The sequence below is a fragment of the Dromaius novaehollandiae genome, chromosome 13 (genome assembly GCF_036370855.1).
Source record: "Dromaius novaehollandiae isolate bDroNov1 chromosome 13, bDroNov1.hap1, whole genome shotgun sequence".
In the NCBI taxonomy this organism is placed as follows: Eukaryota; Metazoa; Chordata; class Aves; order Casuariiformes; family Dromaiidae; genus Dromaius; species Dromaius novaehollandiae.
This window is the reverse complement of record NC_088110.1, coordinates 4,685,817-4,702,942: the sequence shown is the minus strand read 5'-3', so window position 1 is coordinate 4,702,942 and position 17,126 is coordinate 4,685,817. Positions and strand designations below refer to the sequence as shown.

General features: G+C 39.6%; 1 protein-coding gene across 3 annotated transcripts in view; it reads left to right on the top strand.

The window, feature by feature from the left end:
• SMPD3 (sphingomyelin phosphodiesterase 3) overlaps positions 1-17,126 on the top strand; it is a 139,816-nt gene that overhangs the window by 90,416 nt on the left and 32,274 nt on the right. For all 3 annotated transcript variants that reach the window (XM_026102097.2, XM_026102096.2, XM_026102095.2), the window contains exon 2: positions 2,752-4,370. In XM_026102097.2, coding sequence (XP_025957882.1) covers positions 3,033-4,370 — 1,338 coding nt within the window. In that variant the 5' untranslated portion in view covers positions 2,752-3,032. The remainder of the gene's footprint in view (positions 1-2,751; positions 4,371-17,126) is intronic.

Here is a 17,126-nt window from a genome sequence, read left to right as displayed (position 1 = left end):
ATCATTTGGTCCTTAGTGTTTACAAAGAAGTACGTTCTTGCTAAATGTTGTTAAAACAGACCTCAGTCTGAACCGATTTGCTTTATGACACTTGCTGTGTAATCCTATCTAGTGGAAGGATTTCTGATTGCATTCATTTTTCTTCCTTTCTAACTAATATACATCATAGTATGTTATAACTCTGGTAAGCATGAGTTCCTTTGACTTAGCACATTCCCATAATCTGGATAATTGCTTTTGTGAAGCTATTTTAGTTGAGTATTTTATGGTTTGCTAGACAGCTGTTTATCTCGGAGGATATTGATGCTGCAGTCCTTAGCAGAATGTCACATTGTCCGGTAAGTTTTGACTATCCGATTTACAAAATTGTCACCTGGTGTCAAGTTTCCCTAGGAGTTGTAACAGCCTGTCATCCTCTGCTTAAGAAAATGCTCACCTACAGAAGACCTAATGAGACAAATTATTAGGGCTTCATTGCAGTTCTGCATTTTTGTTTGTGATGTGTTACTTTAAAACAATAAAATGCAAACTGACCTTAGAGTTTGCAAGAGAACTGTAGCTTTCACAAGGAAGGTCATTAGCCTGAACGTTGCAGCAGCAGGTTTGCAGTCCATGCTCACGTCCCATACCCCAAACACCAGTGGGCTGTTTACCCTTGAGACTGTTCCAAACAGGAAACTTTCTGGTCTGCTGAGTGATTATGTAATTAGACAGAGATTTTATAAAGCTGTTTAAGCATCCAGTACATCAGAATAACATCTTTACAGTATTTCTCATCTAATGGTAATTACATAATTGGACAGGTTTAAAGTTATTTTTTCCATCTGATGTATACTTGCCAGAGTCTCTTGGAGCATTCTTACTAGAGAGTCCTAAAAATCTTTCAGAAAAACAAATCTGCTAGGCTTCCCCCTATTAGCACCATCCCAAAACGCCTTTGGCAATTAGTAAATGCCAAGAATTTGTTATTTAGCGCTTGAGTAGTCAGTCATTTTTTTTAAAACTCAAACATGTTTTATAAGATTGTAAAAGTTATGCTGCACTAATAATTAAAAAGAAAAAAAGAAACCTTCCGTTGATTGAGCTTTTCCAATTTCCATCTAAATAGTTCCATCAACCCAGAAATCTACAGGACTTTGTATCCCAGCAAATATAATTGACTGCCTAGCATAAACAAAATGCTGTGTGTAATCGGCGGGGTATTATTCTTGCACGGGGAAGGCTAGGTAACAGGGAGGCTTCAGTAACAGGGCTCTTTTTTCTCCTCTCTTCTTTATTCTTAAATCCTTTTTTGGCCGCCTTTCCCCGATATCGGCACATACGTTTTTGTCAAGTGTTCTTGTTCAGGTCTTGAAGATTCTATGAAAGATCCCGCAGTTGCAGCTCTTCTTTTACATCCAGGACGCTGGTGAGAAGCACTTTTCTGTTACTGTGGTGCTACCATCCTTTTTAATACTTGCTTCCACTGGCTCTTCATTCTCTACAGTGTTCAGGTACCAATTACTTGGTTTCACTTTCAAAAGCTTTTATAATGTTGTTCTCACCCAAGCTATCTCACCTTCATCTGGTTCTTCTATTAAAATCATCCTCTGCCATGGTGCCTACCAAAAATGTATGGCTGTAAATGTGATGTTCCCTGACTACTCTTAGTCCTGCTGCTCAGGAATCTAGACTGAGGGAAGAATTTTCCTATCGTTATTAAACAAAGAATGCGTGCGGTAAAAATAGAGCTAGTTAAATGATGTATTTTAACGACTTACTTATCGCTTCTGACCTGTGCAGTACACTGAGTCTGCAGTCTGGTATTGCATATGTACCACAATTAAAAATATACTGGCAGTTGGAACATAAATCATTTGTAAGGGCTTGCTTTAAAGAAGCAGAAATCTAAAAGGTGAGAGAAAACTGAAGAATTGCATTTTCCTTATTATGATGCTAAGGTGATATTGTTCTTCAAATCTGTATCTTCTCTCTCCTGTGAACATCTAGCTGTGTTGCGTATCATTATGCCATTTGCTATTAAGTATTATAAAAATGTCCCTCTGCCTCCAGGTGCCCTATAGAGTATTTAAAATATACTTCAAATGACTATTTCCCTAAACAATTCTTAATGATAGAGCCCCAAATTTTAAATGAGGTCATGCCAATAAATATTCTCATGTAATTCTCATCTCTGAGATGCCAAAAATAAAAAAAGGAGTTTTGAAGTGTTTCCCCTAGCAAACATTTTTATTCTTGAACAGAAGGTGCCTTTGCGCTTACACCTTCATCACATCACTTTTTTTTTCAAAGGCACTGTCATTTCAAGAGAAGTCAACTTAAGTGACAAAATACTAGATGCAGTACTCTTTTAGAGCTGCGTAGAGATAACTGCCATACAGCATTTGCGAAGATTTGAAAGTTGCTAATAAAAATAAATGTGAAGCCTCAAAGAGAGAGGTATTACAAAACAAAAGAAACTCCAAAGTATGTTTTTCAGTGTAAGGGTTACAGTTTGTAATAGAAATATGTTTTATGGCAACCTTAGTCATTTGCATTAAATGGTCAAATTACTGATTTCCTTTGCAGAAATACCAGTTGCTTGTGATTGGAGTTGCTCCAGATCTGTGATCTTTAGAAGAGTATTAAAAATGCCATCTAAATTAAACAAACAAAAGAAAAATCTAGATTTCAAGGCAAGACTGGTGTGAGAAAATCTGCTTTGAACTTTTTGTAACTGTTACATGTATTTTGTGGTTTTTGTCTTTATAGGTTTTCCTTCTGCCTCCTGTGAGATTTGTTATGGCAACCTGCAGTGAACAATGACATCCTCTGACAAATATAGATGCCAAAAAGCCAGACGAAAACAGTGGCCTTGTTTCCTTTTTACTCCAACACAGTGAAATGGTGCTCTTACAGTTTTATTATTGACTCTTACTGGGAAAAAACCTCCTGGCTGGACAGTTTCCCCCAACCCTCTCCCAGTGTTCTGATGGATGGCTGACCACGACATCATGTAGTAGGCCCTCAAGTGTTGTCATAACTGAGTTGCAATGGTTTTATACACTTCCCCATTTCCCAACAGCTTTCTCTCCGTTCTGCATTCCTTTTCTTGGGGCCTGATTTTCCCATGTTATTGGTTTGCAGATAGGCTTGTGGCCTCTTTTGTTCCAACCACCTATGAAAAACGTCAAAGAGCAGATGATCCATGCTACTTTCATGCACTCTGCATCATTATTACCACCCCCATCTACTTGGCACTGCTGGTAGCCTCTCTTCCTTTTGCTCTGATTGGCTTCCTGTTATGGTCCCCACTGCAGTCAGTCAGAAGGCCGTATATCTACTCCAGACTGGAAGACAAGAGCCATGCCAATGGAGCCACGCTGCTCACTGAATGGAAGGCTGCAGGAAATGGGAAAAGCTTCTGCTTTGGCAGTGCTAACGTTTGCCTGCTGCCAGATTCTCTGGCAAGATTTAATAATGTTTTCAATACACAGGCTAGGGCTAAAGAGATTGGCCGGAGGATCCGAAATGGGGCAAGCAGACCACAGATCAAAATATATATAGATTCTCCTACTAACACATCCATCAGTGCAGCAAGTTTTAGCAGCTTGGTCTCCCCTCAGGGTGGAGATAGCACTAATCGTACTGTCAATGTTGGCATGAAAAGGACAACATCAATGGAGTATAAAGGAGACAATTCTGGCTCAAACAACGGTGAGGATAGTAGAGATGATAAGGCTGGAGTTGGAGAGCCAAACGAAGGAGAAGATAACTCTTGCATTGTCCGCATAAACGGAGAGGATAATGGCCACGTGTCAGACGCAGAAGCAGATACCATCAATGGCCAGGCTAACACCAGTGGCCCAGCAGAGCAGTCCCAGGAAGGCGATGCAGAGAACTCAAAAACACCTAACCACAGGCAGAAGGAAGGAGATTCTGGGAGTTTGGACAGCTACACTGCCTCACGAGAGTCCTTAGTTAAGGTTCGCATTGGAGATGGTACAGTGGACCAAAGCACTGTCAATAACAAGCTTCTCTACAAAGCTTCAATCATGAAGAAGACTTCAGTGCGGAAAAAGAAACACACAGATGAGACCTTTGATCATGAGATCTCGGCTTTCTTCCCTGCCAACTTGGACTTTTTGTGTTTGCAGGAAGTGTTTGACAAAAGGGCTGCAGAGAAATTGAAAGAGCAGCTTCATCACTATTTTGAATACATTGTCTATGACGTTGGCGTCTACAGTTGCCATGGCTGCTGTAGCTTTAAGTTTGTGAACAGTGGTCTGCTTTTTGCCAGCCGCTATCCTGTTATGGATGCTGCTTATCACTGTTACCCCAATGGAAAAGGAACGGACTCCTTGGCTTCCAAGGGAGCCTTGTTTCTCAAGGTAAGAGCCTTTCTTTTTGAAGCCATAAATATTGCTGTTACATATGTGACAAGTTATACAGTTATTTTCTTTGTCATTTCTGTTAGAGTTCAAAGAAGGAATATTCAGATCTGGATTACCTGATGTAATCTGTATATAGGTTTTGTGGCCTAGATACTGTGTTCATGATGGATGTGCATGAAATAATGAGGGATTTCTGGAGGTAGAACTTGAGTATAGTTTTAAGTGCCAAAATTTGAAGTGGTTTTCATGGAATTTTGGTTTCTTTCTACAGAATTCTTCTCAATAAACAGATCCTAAGCTTCATAATACAAATGTAGTAAAATGGGCATTGACTGTTGGAAGTCACTCATGCATGTTGTGTGTTTATGAGGGAGTCAAAAGACTTAATCAAAAGACTAAGTGCCATTTGGATAAAACGGAAGGAATTTCAATGAAATGTGTGGCTATTTCTCTCTCTTGCTTACAAAATAATTGCTAAGGAGATATACGAAGAAGAGTAAAGAAAAAAAACACTTGGCACACTGGGGAGCACTAGCGGTTTCTCAGTTTATTAATACAGTTTATTTAAATTAACTGATGGTGGTGAGAACAGGAAGCCTGGGGTTATATTTCTGTAAATCATGAAAAGCAGCGACAAAAATCTGCATGCAGTGGTTTGCTTTTCCACGACCAGTAGCTGTTCACGCTGAATTCTTGAGCGAATCTGGCTGCGTTCTTTGCAAAGTGGAAAGCGGGCCCTCCTGACGGGGGCTAACCAAGAACCAAAACTCTGTGCAGAGGTCCAAAGCTGTAGACCCAAACCCAGATAGATCTGGAAATTTCCTAGCATACTGGATTTTAGGTTTTGGTATTTCATCACAGTTTGTAACAAGTTTTACAAAATTAAAACTCAACTTCTTTTTCTATGGCTAGCAAAATACTTCAGGTGCTCAAATTTTATGTACTTTCTAGTGTGTTGGCCACTAGACCACAACAAAAAACATTGCTAGAGAGCCATTAAGAATATGGGTTGTTAATAAGGATCAGTGTTTTCATGTGTCCCATTTGCAATTTGTGAACAAAGCAGAAATTTTTGGTATTGCAGTTTACGTAAAGAAGCAAATATTAAATTTCACAGTAAGTAATTCTCCAGTATATCATATACATTTGACATAAAAGCCTATCCTTACCTTGTATTTGAAAATACAAGCTTTTCAAAAATTGAATCTAAATTTTCTGTGCTGTGCTCTTAGGTGTTTATAAACAGCTAATGCTTATTCTCTCATCATAAAGCACTGTGTAAAAATAATAATAAAAATAAAATGTTGTACAATATAAAAACTACTTGGGTCACAAAGTCTACCCCTCAACACATGCATATATTAGGGATTAAGAGATTAAAAACAATCTGCTTTCAACTGCCTGTTGCTGAGTCAGTGATTTGTTACCCTCCTAGGCAGGCAGCCGTGGCTCTGTTCCCCTTGCAGAAAATTAAGCCTCTTTTCAAAATTCCACTGGGATGATAAACTTAATTATGGATTCGAGTTGTTAAACAACATTACAGTTGAGCAGGGAATAGGGGCCAATTACTATAAAGATTCTAAGACAGCTAAATTCTTTTGGATATTACAGACTTCTGGCCCAGCGAAAAGACCATTTACCTCATGTCTGTGTCAATTTGACATACTGCACTTTATTCCTAAAATATCTTTCATTCTGAGTTAAGAGTACCCTGATATGAAATGCCTTGCCTGTCTGAACTATACATTAAGTGGTCATAGTCATTTCTTTCTTTCACAAAAAATATGTAGGAATGATCTATTTGATTTTAGCTTTGAATCAAAATATGTTTTGAAACAAAATATGTTCGAAGGTTGTTTTTTGTAATGTAGTGCTTAATAACTAGGGGGGTATGTGTGTGTGTGTGCGCGCATGTGTGTGTGTGTATGGACTCCAGAGACAAAAGGTACAGTAAGTTAAAGTCTAGGTTTTTATGGGCCTGGTGTGGTTGTGAAGCTGTTGAGAATCAATCCCTTGACTTCAGAAGTCTTCAGTTCAGGTCCTGCACTGGGACAGCAGCAAGCCAACAAAACGAGCAGTAACTGTCGTTCGGGGGGGTCGTTCTAGCCGGTGCTTAATCCTCCGCTATGCAAAATGGACGGCATACCTCACAGACATTTTCTTCTCATAGGGTAAGGAAATATATTTTGATGCATTCAAAGCAATAATGAGATCTCAGAAGAGTGTGTTTCTGACACCAGCATAACTAGGCTGCGTTTTGGAGAGGCCATTGTGTTTGGCTTTTGCAGTATGTCACCCCTAGACAGTTCATCTCTTACACCTTTGCTTTAATGAATGGGCATGCAATTAAAAGTGTCACATTCCTTATCTTGAACTCTTTCCGTCTGATCACAAGCCACTACTTTCTTTTTTTGCCTCAACAGATGTGAGAAGACTTTTCAAAGTAAGGCCTTAATAACGATCACTTTTTGAGCTTTCCCTTCCCTTTCTCTATTAATGAGCCACCTGACCACGGAGGACTTAGTTGCTTTTTACTCGGAGATGGAAGACTTGAGCATTGCGCAGGTTATAGTCCCTGCATACATAGAGACAACATGCCTGGTTTTCTCCTCCCTGGCTCCTGTTGCGGTTTTGCGCTGCTTATTTTAGTCTAGTCTTATTGTTCGTTCTGAATGTCAAGTACTCTCTAAATGCGGTGGTTTCCTTTTTTAATTAAAATATCTTCCCAAACAGTTACCACCTCGCTTCTCACAAAGCATGCTGTTAACTCTTTTTGATTTTGTGCATTTATACATGAGATAAGGGCTTGGGCCTGAAGTAGCTGCTTTTAGATATTTTCACTGGCTGATGGTAGCCCTTACGTGGCTTTCTGCATGTAGAGTGTAATCGGCTCCTACATTGAAGAGTTATCGCAGGGTGGTTTCAAAGGTCGTAGTATGGCCTTGCGGAAGATCCTCTTAGTTGCCTTCCATTCGGTGGAGGAAGGGAGTTAAATTCCTCCATGCTGTGCAAACTCTGTTTTTTATGTTTCTCTCTGACTCCTTTGAAAGGCACAGTGCTGCCATTTCTGCAGGGGGAAATGATGTCGTGTGAGTTTTGTTTTTAAAGTATATTTATGAAGCCTGTTCCCCTTGCCCAGCTTCCGTCTCTGAGTACGGGAGCAATTGCTCTCCACACTGTTAAAAAAAAGAGTGAAAAGAAGGGAGAAGAATATCTTGAAAATACAGATATAATCACTTACACTTTCCACTCACTGGGAGGATGAAGCATTTATTCACATCTTTCAGAACCTCAGAAAAGACACAACTCCCAAATTCAGAGGAATGTTCAGAGAAGGGAATTAGGAGGTTTCATTTAATAAGTACTATTTGGCTTCTTAACACAAAGCATAACCATCAAGGAGATAAATTAAAGGTCTCAGAACTAAACATGTAATGAACGTTGAATTATTCTGAATGAAAAAGCAGAACTGCTCCTGGGGAGCTCTGTTACAAAACAGATCCATGCTGCCAAGGGAGAAGCGTTTCATAAATTTGTTCCGTTAGGAACAGGTCCTGTTTCCAACAAAGAGGAAACGGTTTTCCATTCCCCCCTTTCCTTCCCTGCCTCCACCATCTAGACTGTAACGTTCAGGTGGAGATTGGAAAGGATTTGAGAGATTTGCGTAGTCATACAGAATATTTTACCTGGGAGACTTAGACAGCTCAAGGGTTATTATTAGTAGCTATAATGATAATCAGCTCTTACATACTGCTTTTCATTCATATATTTCCAAGTGCATTATAAAGAAAGGTCAATATCCTGTTTCCTACTTAAGGGAAGGAGAACTAAAGCACAGGTTTGATTGTGGTTTAACACCTGGGGTGTCACAACCAAGGAAAGAAGTTGAAGTAGAATACAGAAACCTTTAACACTGTTTCAAGATACTGACTGCGTGCTTTCTGAGAGCTGTTTGGAGACCGGTGCCAAAGAATGTAGCTAGTCCTCGTCTAGTTCTCTTCCTAAAGATGTCTGCCACAAAAGGTCCTGCTGCTGCTGGCGTTTTCTTGACAGAGATCATACACTGTTTTTCTTCCTCTGTATAGGCTGATGCATTCCAGGTCAGGATGAAGTCATCAGGATGCCATAGTTGTGAGGAGCTATTGTATAAAGCCCATTTTCTGCGTAAGTGGAGGATTAATTTACATTCAGTACTTTGATCTCTTCAAATGCTAGCAGCGTTCGTGTCTCAGATGTTAGAGGTTCTCATCAGGACACAGGAGAGACACAGTCACAGAAGAAATAGCATATCAGAAAGGGGAGAGTGTCGCTTGCATCTAAGTGACAATATAATGTCTCAAGTGTTAAACCACTGTTCTTAGTTGCCACTAAAGACTCAGAGGAAAAGTTAGCAAATATATAAATCAGCCAATCCATTTTCATACTTTGACAGTCTGGGCCCTTGGGAGACTCTGCCGTGACTTTGTGTTCTAGCTTAGTATTTCACATTAATTTAAAACGTCTAAGAAAAGAACTCTTGAGACTGGTAGGTTTTGTATCTCCTATTATCTCATACTGCCACTGTGCTCCAGATAGTGGAGGGAGGTGTGGCTGACACTGTGCTATCCCTGTGCCTGGGTTTCTGGCTAATAAGCTAGCTTGTATGTAACTATATATAACAGGTTGCAGATCAGTGTCCTCAGGTACTCTGCAGCTTTTGATTTGACACATACCTAATTTTAATTCACAATATTTCTGATGAATTTAAAGGGAGTTTTAAAAAACATGTCCCTTTCAGAAACTGGATAACAATTTTCCAGTCAAATCAAGGATTGCAAGGTATCAATGAGGGCTGGTCAGAAATTCTTCAATGCATCACCAGTTTTCAATTCACTAGCAGGTTTTAAAACAAAATCTTAACATTAATCTTAAAATAGGGGTATTAGTATGTACCAATATCCTTAGTTATATTGCCTTTCAGGGGTGCTGGATAAGTTTTGGACAGTAGTGTAATAAAACCAGTGTAATAAAAAAACTCCCCCTTAAACCTGAACTTGACCTGGTGATTTACTGAGTTGGAGAGCTTGTCCATATTTTTCCAGATGTATCAATCTAATAAAACCTGTCACCTTTGCTGACAAATTTTGCCATTCTCTTATCTTTAATTTGTAACGGCATTAATGCTAGCTTAAATCTAAGCATTTCAAGACATGTAAATGCGTGGTTGTGGTATGGAGGTCGACAGAGATACCAGTCTCAAAATGGCTGTTTATTTGAAGACAGTTTTTGGAGCGATTTCCTTCCCACTGATACTGAGATACATGGAAGTACTTTGAAAAGAAGGTAGTTCTGCCTAGGGTTCTTGGTAAGGGACTATTGTATTCTTTAGCGTCTGCTAAAGGAGAGAGGTTTAATTAGCAAAAATAAGAATTCTTGCTTAAAGCACAGTGTTTGAACATAGAGCAAATGCAAAACCACAGTCTGATGTGGGAATTTTGAGGAGCTAATAGTACTCTAACACAAAAACTGCAGGACTCAAAAAGGAAAAATTATAAGTCTTGTGCTATTTGCTAAATTTCTGAAAGAACTTGTGTTTAATTAATATTAATTCCTAAGCCTATTAACAGATTTACTGTTCAAATTCTCTAAAAATTAATGCTGTTCTCAGAAAGTAAGTACAGTAATTGTGCAGGGAATATGCTGCTATTCGTTGTTTTAAAGGAAACCTAACAACCTTTTCTTTGGGAACAAAGCTAAACTTGTTCTCAGCAAAAGAGTGGATAAGATCAGGATGGAACACGCAGTAGCTCTGATTGCAAGGCTGCTTTGAAGCACAATTTTTACTGTTTGTTACTTCCTAAATGTCTGCTTTATAGGATGAAATGGGAGTTCCTGAGTTACTCTTTCTGAGTGATTCTCTTTTTTTACATATTACTGATGAAAATATATTTTGCTTGGGTAATTTAAGCTGTCTTTACTGTCCTGTACCAGCTTTTTAGGGGAGAATTCAGTAGCTCTGTGGAATAACAAGTGGTGTGGCTGAAAATGAAGGCGTAACTTCTGCTGTGCACTTACATGATACATTGAAGGGAAGCTTTTCTACCTACCTAAGGCATTTGGCCGGGTGATTTCACTTACAGAGGATTGTGGAAATTGTTTGTTTGTTTATTTGCCCAGGATACTGACCTTACTGTTGTATTTGTCTAAACCTCGTTTGAATTTCTTGAATTCTTCATTTTCCCTGAATTCCAGCAGTTTCACTATTTTTAGTATTCTTCTTTAAAAATAAATAAATATAGGTACCCACTTGCTCTTTCTCTTTATTCCTCCTTCTGTAGCATCCTTTCAGTAGCTCTGAGCTAGTAGCTCTGTGGTTCTTCTCTATAGATATGTGACTTTATACGCTCTCACCGCGTTTTGAAGCTTTGAGGACTGGAGAGGTGATCATCCCGCAGGAACCTTACCTCTCCTGCAGCTGCAGGGCTGACTGTCAGCAGTGGTGGGAGGTATGCGCCTCTTCGGCACTACAAAAGCATTACTAGAAAGGGGGGCTGCCTGTTTTCTGACCCCAGTGAAAGATCATCTGGGGATTTCAGTGGCTGGATTTTCTTTTCCTTGATCAGGTCTCCCATATCTACAGATCTGCAGTTATCCCAAGATGTGTGAAAGAAATGTTTAGTGCTGTTCATGAATTTGTTTAGACGACTCTAAAGCTTTCCCATTTAAGTCGGGGGGGGGGGGGGTAACCCAAACATTTTCCACATGTTCACTTTCTGCTATAAAATTTTAATGTAAGAATTGCATGGAGTCCAATAAACTGGCTGAGATATTTTTCCTTTTTCTCTTTTGAAAAAGGCGACTCTATCCATGAAACTGCACTGTGTTCCTTCACTTTGATATAATTAATTTTATTAATCGGGATCTTTTTCTCCTTTCCTGATGGGGACAAATTAAAACTGTTGTGCTGTATGAAATAGAGGTTTGAGAGGCTGTGAGCTGGTGGGCTTTATCCGTTTCAGACAAGGAAGAGCCCCTCGTTCATGGCACCGGTTTACAGCCAAACACTTTCCCTCACATATACACTTAAAGAAGCTTTGCCTAATAACTGCTTCTCTAAATTCATGGAACAGGAACTGTTGTCACATGGTAGATGGGGAAAAATAGGATTCTGAAGTAATCACAAGTGCAAATGTGGCTAGAAAGAACTGCAGGGTACCAACGAGAATTTTGAGCTGTTCTCAATAACATTTTTGAACTTTTGTTTATTTAATATGCTTAAATAATATATTTATAATAAGAAATCAGTAATTAGCCAACACATCTTCTTTAGAAGCTGTTACATATCCCTGAAGTCAAAAGACAGAGCTGTCAAAGTACCGAAGTCTGATTTTCTACAGGTCTTTCATGGTGTGTCTAAGCTAACCAAAAAATATTACAGGGAGGCAATATACAGGAATAGAATATATCTTTCTTGGAAGTTACCACTAATTTAAGTCATGTCTGGGACAGGAATATTTGAATTGTCAATATGAGTGGTTGGAAATTTTCCTTGGCGTCATGTGGGAATTAGGACATGGGTACACAGTTTGACTAGCTATTCCAGTTAGTCTCTTGGTGCTGCCTTTCCTGTTAGGCTTGGAAAATAGCTGAAACGGAGGGGGAAAAAAGTGCAGGAGTGTTTGATACAATTTGAGAGATTACAAAAAAATCATACTCCAAAGAAGGGTAGAAACTATACTGTCCATTTCTTTCTTTTCTCTTCTTTCACTCTGTTGCGTGCTCGTTATGCTCCTCTGTAGGATGCCGATGCTGATATTCCTACAGCCACTGAAAGGGGAAGGTACAACCCGTGTGATGTACCAGTGTGCTTCAGAGCATCCCCCACGGGTTTTAGGCTGGGAGCATGTGTGGAGGGATTGTTTAATCAAGGTATTTAGTTGCTTTGTCTACAGTAATTCATAGTTAAATCTCAAGCTCTGTGTTTTTATGGGGCTTCCCTTGAACTTGAACAATTTTGGCTCTGTAGAATAAGGTGAGTCTTTCTGTGGCAGCAAGGCGCTATCGTATCTACTGTAAAGTCTGTTTCTGTGCCCTGCTCCCTATTCCCTGTTGCGGGGGAGAGGGAGAGGGTATTTCTAAGCCTATTGGTATCTCCAGGCCCCTGTTCCAGATGATGTTCTTCTGAAATGCAGTGCTGATGGATGTAGGTCTTCCGTGTGCTTTTGTTTTTAAGGAGAGTTTCCCCCCGCACAGAGCATGCAAGTTTGCTTTGCAGTTTGGCTAGTTTTTCTTCATGGTATAAACATCATTAGCTTGTTTGTTGTCACGGCAGTGTTTGCCACAGTGCTATGTAATTTGGAGACATACCTTCTTCAAACGAATAATGCAGGAGTCAGTAGTACAGCTCATATTTATTCTAATGACAAACTTGGCACCTTAATGGTCAACTAAGCTGATGAAATGAGTGGCTTGGTTCATTTACAGTCCAAAATCTGATTAAAATGTAATGGCGGAAACTAGAGTTATTCTGAGTAACATCCCATCTCCCTGAAGGATTCTTAATGTTGCATTTAGATTATTCAACTTTTCCAGCCTCGGGTTTATTGGCTGCGTGCAGACTGTGGGGTGATGCACTCTGGGAGCCGCTTCTTCAGGAATCTGCCAAAACAAAGCTCCCTTCTGGTTTGCACACCTGCATGTGCTTCCTGGGCAGAAGGAAGAGGCAGTGGCATATGCTTGGGTCTTGCCCTCACAAATGGCACAGTATGTGGCTAAAGCGTGCAACTGGACTCGAGCTGTAAAATGTTCCCAGATCCCAGAGTTTGGACATAACCATTTTGACTTGTGGATTTTTCTTATTTGACTCTTATTTACAAGAAAATAGAGTAAGTATCATAGTACTAACTCACGCCAACAGTTTGAGCCTGAAAGGCACAGTGCTTGTTTAGTGGCGAGTTTAGGTAGGGTTTATTTGTTTTTGTTTGGTTGGTTTTGTAATATTTGTCTCATATTGAATCATAGATTTATAGGTTATAAATAAAGGAGGGAACCATTCTGTCCTAGTCTGACCTTCTGAAAACCATCTGTAACATGTCCTTTTTAGACCATCCTATGTCAAGTTAAAAGAGTCAGTGATTTGTGTATCCACCACAGTCCTTGACAAATCATTCTAACGTCTGGTTAAAACATCTAATTCTTGTCTGAATTTCTGTTGTGTAGCATAAAATTCAAGTATCAGATCCTTTTTTCTACTTTAGTCTGATGGATTGGAAAGAAAGTTATTAAACTTTCCTTCTCAGTGTAGGCATTTATCCCCAGTGATCAAGTTAACTTTTGATAAAAGCAGATCAAGCTCCTGGAGTCATTCATAGCAATGTGTCTTTTTAATCCTGGTACTCTTGAAATGCATCTCTGAACCCTGTCCAGTACCTTTAACATCCTTTTTGAACAGTGGACAATGGAATGAGACACAATTCTGGTAACACCTCTAACGAAAGCAAAATTTCCTATTGCTTCCCAAACTGCACGAGGCGTTCTGACCGCAAGCGACCTCTCACAATGTTCGATTTATTATTCCATCTGCTCCCAAAGTCCCTTTTAGATTTGCTGTTTCCTAGCATCCCCCGTGTTTAAGTACGGCTTACGTTCCTTGTTTGGAAATGTGACATCCCGTTTGACCCTATTAAAATTCTTAATGTTTGCTTGCGCCTGGCTTACTAAGCAGACAGGCTCACTCGGTGTCAGTGACCTATTTTCTTAATTCCCCAGTCTCTTTGTCTTATGCTAACTTAACTAATAGTGATTTTGTTTTCTTCCAGTTCATTAGTAAATATGTTAAATAGCACAAGGACAAGAAACAGTTCCTGCAAAGGCCTGGTGGATACTGGCTTGCTCCACAGTAGTTTAGAATTACAGCATCATCCTCAGACATCTCTGAAAGCCAGGTTTTAGTTTCATATATACCATGTTAATTTTGTATCCTTCCAAGTTCTTTACCAGATTGTTTGTTTTGTATAAAATTGAGTATCTTACAGAAGTTTAAATATAGTACCACTAATACTATAATTGCCCAGGCTTCTAACCTCATCAGGAAAAGATTTCTGGGTAGTTTGAGAAGACCTGCTTTCCATAAGCCTTTGTTGATTCGGTTTAATTATATTACTTTCCTTAATTTTTCATTAATTTAATTCTGTGTCAGCCAGCCAATGATTCTGCCGGGGGTAGGTGTTAGGCTGCCTGACAGTTGGAAGACGGAGCTGGAGGGGAAGGGTGCGTCCCAGCCGGAGGAGCTCCTCTGGGAGCCAGGCAGCGGCAGCCTTCCCGCGGAGCTCTGCAGCAGGGCTGGGGACGTGCACTCGTTCTGCACTGCACCAGTGTCCTGGTGGAGTTGTCTGTGACCAGTGTGCCTATTAGATATGCTGCTTCTCAATAATACTGCCCCAGATTCTGATCTTGGACTTGTTTTTGATCAAAAAGATACAAAAGTGTTAAGAGTTAGTTTTATTCCAGCAAAACATATGGTTAAAATCTGCTAGCTGGACAAAGGCACAGGAACGGTTCGTCTTCTGAACGCCCTGCCCCGAGTTTGATCTGGGGAGAGTCTGGGGGAGATCCCTCATCTCTTGTTCTAGACCTCTACTCTTCTCAAACTTGTCATATGTTAACGATCTCCAGTCTCCCTCCACGCACCTTTTCTCTTCTTGAATTTTAACCAACCTTTCTGGTTGTTATTCAGTAGCAGTGCTGCTCTGGTCACTCAGCTCTTTATGCCAAATGTGGCAGTGAGGATTTAACCGTCCTCAGTCCTCATTTTCGGAACGCCACCTTCTAAAAAATAACTTAGAGCAAGTGGACCCGCTCCCCTCTGCACCTTGCTGTGGGCCCGATAACGGGTTACTGGCGTACTTACGTTCTGTACTCCAGATCAGCAAAGTCAACCCAACTTCAGTGGCCTCCCTGCTGATCACAATATTTTTGTGACTGTTACAGCACTTAAAATTAACACTTTTAATAGAAATAGTAATTACATAAACAATATGTTAGGCTCACCATTTATTTAGTTTGTTAGGAGTCCCCGCAGGCAGGATCCATTGGATGGATTTGATGAACTGTTCTGCTTGAGCCACTCCCACCTTTTTGCCAGTTCTAAGTTTCATCGTATCAGTGACCTGTCTTGACCTTAGTTAGCCCCCAAATGGTTCCTGATTGTTCCCGAGACATTAGCTTTTTCCCAGTATTAAACAGTTGTCACTCAAGAGCAACAGCTAAGAGGGCTCTGTTAAATGAAAGAGTGGATGCAAACAATCTAGACCTGATGGCTTATAAAACACAATATATGGCTTTCTTCCCAAAACATGGGACAAAAACGTGTACTGAACACTTCTGCTTTTTCCATTGTTCTTGTCAGCTGTAGCCCTTCCATGCAGTATTAGTGCAGTGCAGTTGTTACAGTTCAGTGTGTTAATGTATACAGTATGTTTCATTTCTCTCCCTTGTTCTGCTGGTGTACATTTTCCTTTGATCCAGTTTCTACCTGTTTGTTTCTTTTTTGTACAAAACCTCGCTTTCCATTTGTATTTATAAGACTTCTTTTTTGCATTTGTTTATACTTTAATGCTTTTTGCTCTTCCCAAACAGCAGGGATGTTTTGGCTTGACTTTACTCTGTTTGGACATGGCAAACGTCCAGTCCTGATCATCTGCACCTCCTGTTCACACGTTGGTTCTACTCTACCAGGTTAACGAGAGACCTTTCATATATGTATGAACCCTTCATACTGGAGGGTACAGTGCTGCGTTAAGAAATTGTCTACTTTAGTTAGGATTTTTTAGAATGGCTACCTCCGGACAATGCGTAAAGTTTAAGTTTCCCTCTTAACACAACTTTGGTTTTGCCTATACATTATTGGTCAGTGTTTGAGAGTCTGGCTGTACGGTTCTTTAGTTGAGTGTGATTTCTCATGTATGGCCCAACCCAAATTTTTCAACATTGAAGAACATTTCTTTCCAAATAGCTAATGATTTATTAACAAGTCAATGACAGGTCTGAAGCTGGTTTCTAAGTTTGTATTGAAATACCACAGGTATTTATGTACTATTTCCCTGTTTTTTTGTTTAAGTATATGTTGATGCTTTTTAGACATCTAGATACAATGGAACTGTTTTGCACTCCTGGGACGGATGTATATAAATATAAACTGTTAAAGACAAGGTATTTGTCATGTTTGCAGCTTTGTATGCTTATTATACTAGAGTATGGTAAACAAGATTTTCCAGTTAGCTCAGAAAATTCCCATGATAGCAAGTAATGTGATTGAATTTAGAGTTATTTCTTTCACTCTAGCTCTAAAATTTCAACTGTTACTGCTCATTACCTTTTTTCCCTGCTTGTCAACAAGAATCTTTATTTTACTGTGAGCCTTGTTGGCTCGATACCAGTCTAATTAGAGGACACAATACTGCTTAGTCTGTATTAGACAAGATTTTGGTACAGAAGTGGGGAGAACAGTAAAGTGTTTAAGGAATATACACTATTTTGCATAATACAGTACTCTATCAGCACAGTATCTCCAATATATTCTGCTAACGTGTGGTGTAAGGTGAGAGGGACTCTTTTAATAAAAAGCACTTGATTTCAGTTTCCTTTGAATGAAAATAACAATTCAGAGCCATCAGTTTTTCATTTATTTACATTTGTCCTCTGGATGTGAATTATATAAGTATGGAGCAGTAGAAACTGAGGTTTTGATTTCCAGACAGAAATACCGCCTTAGTA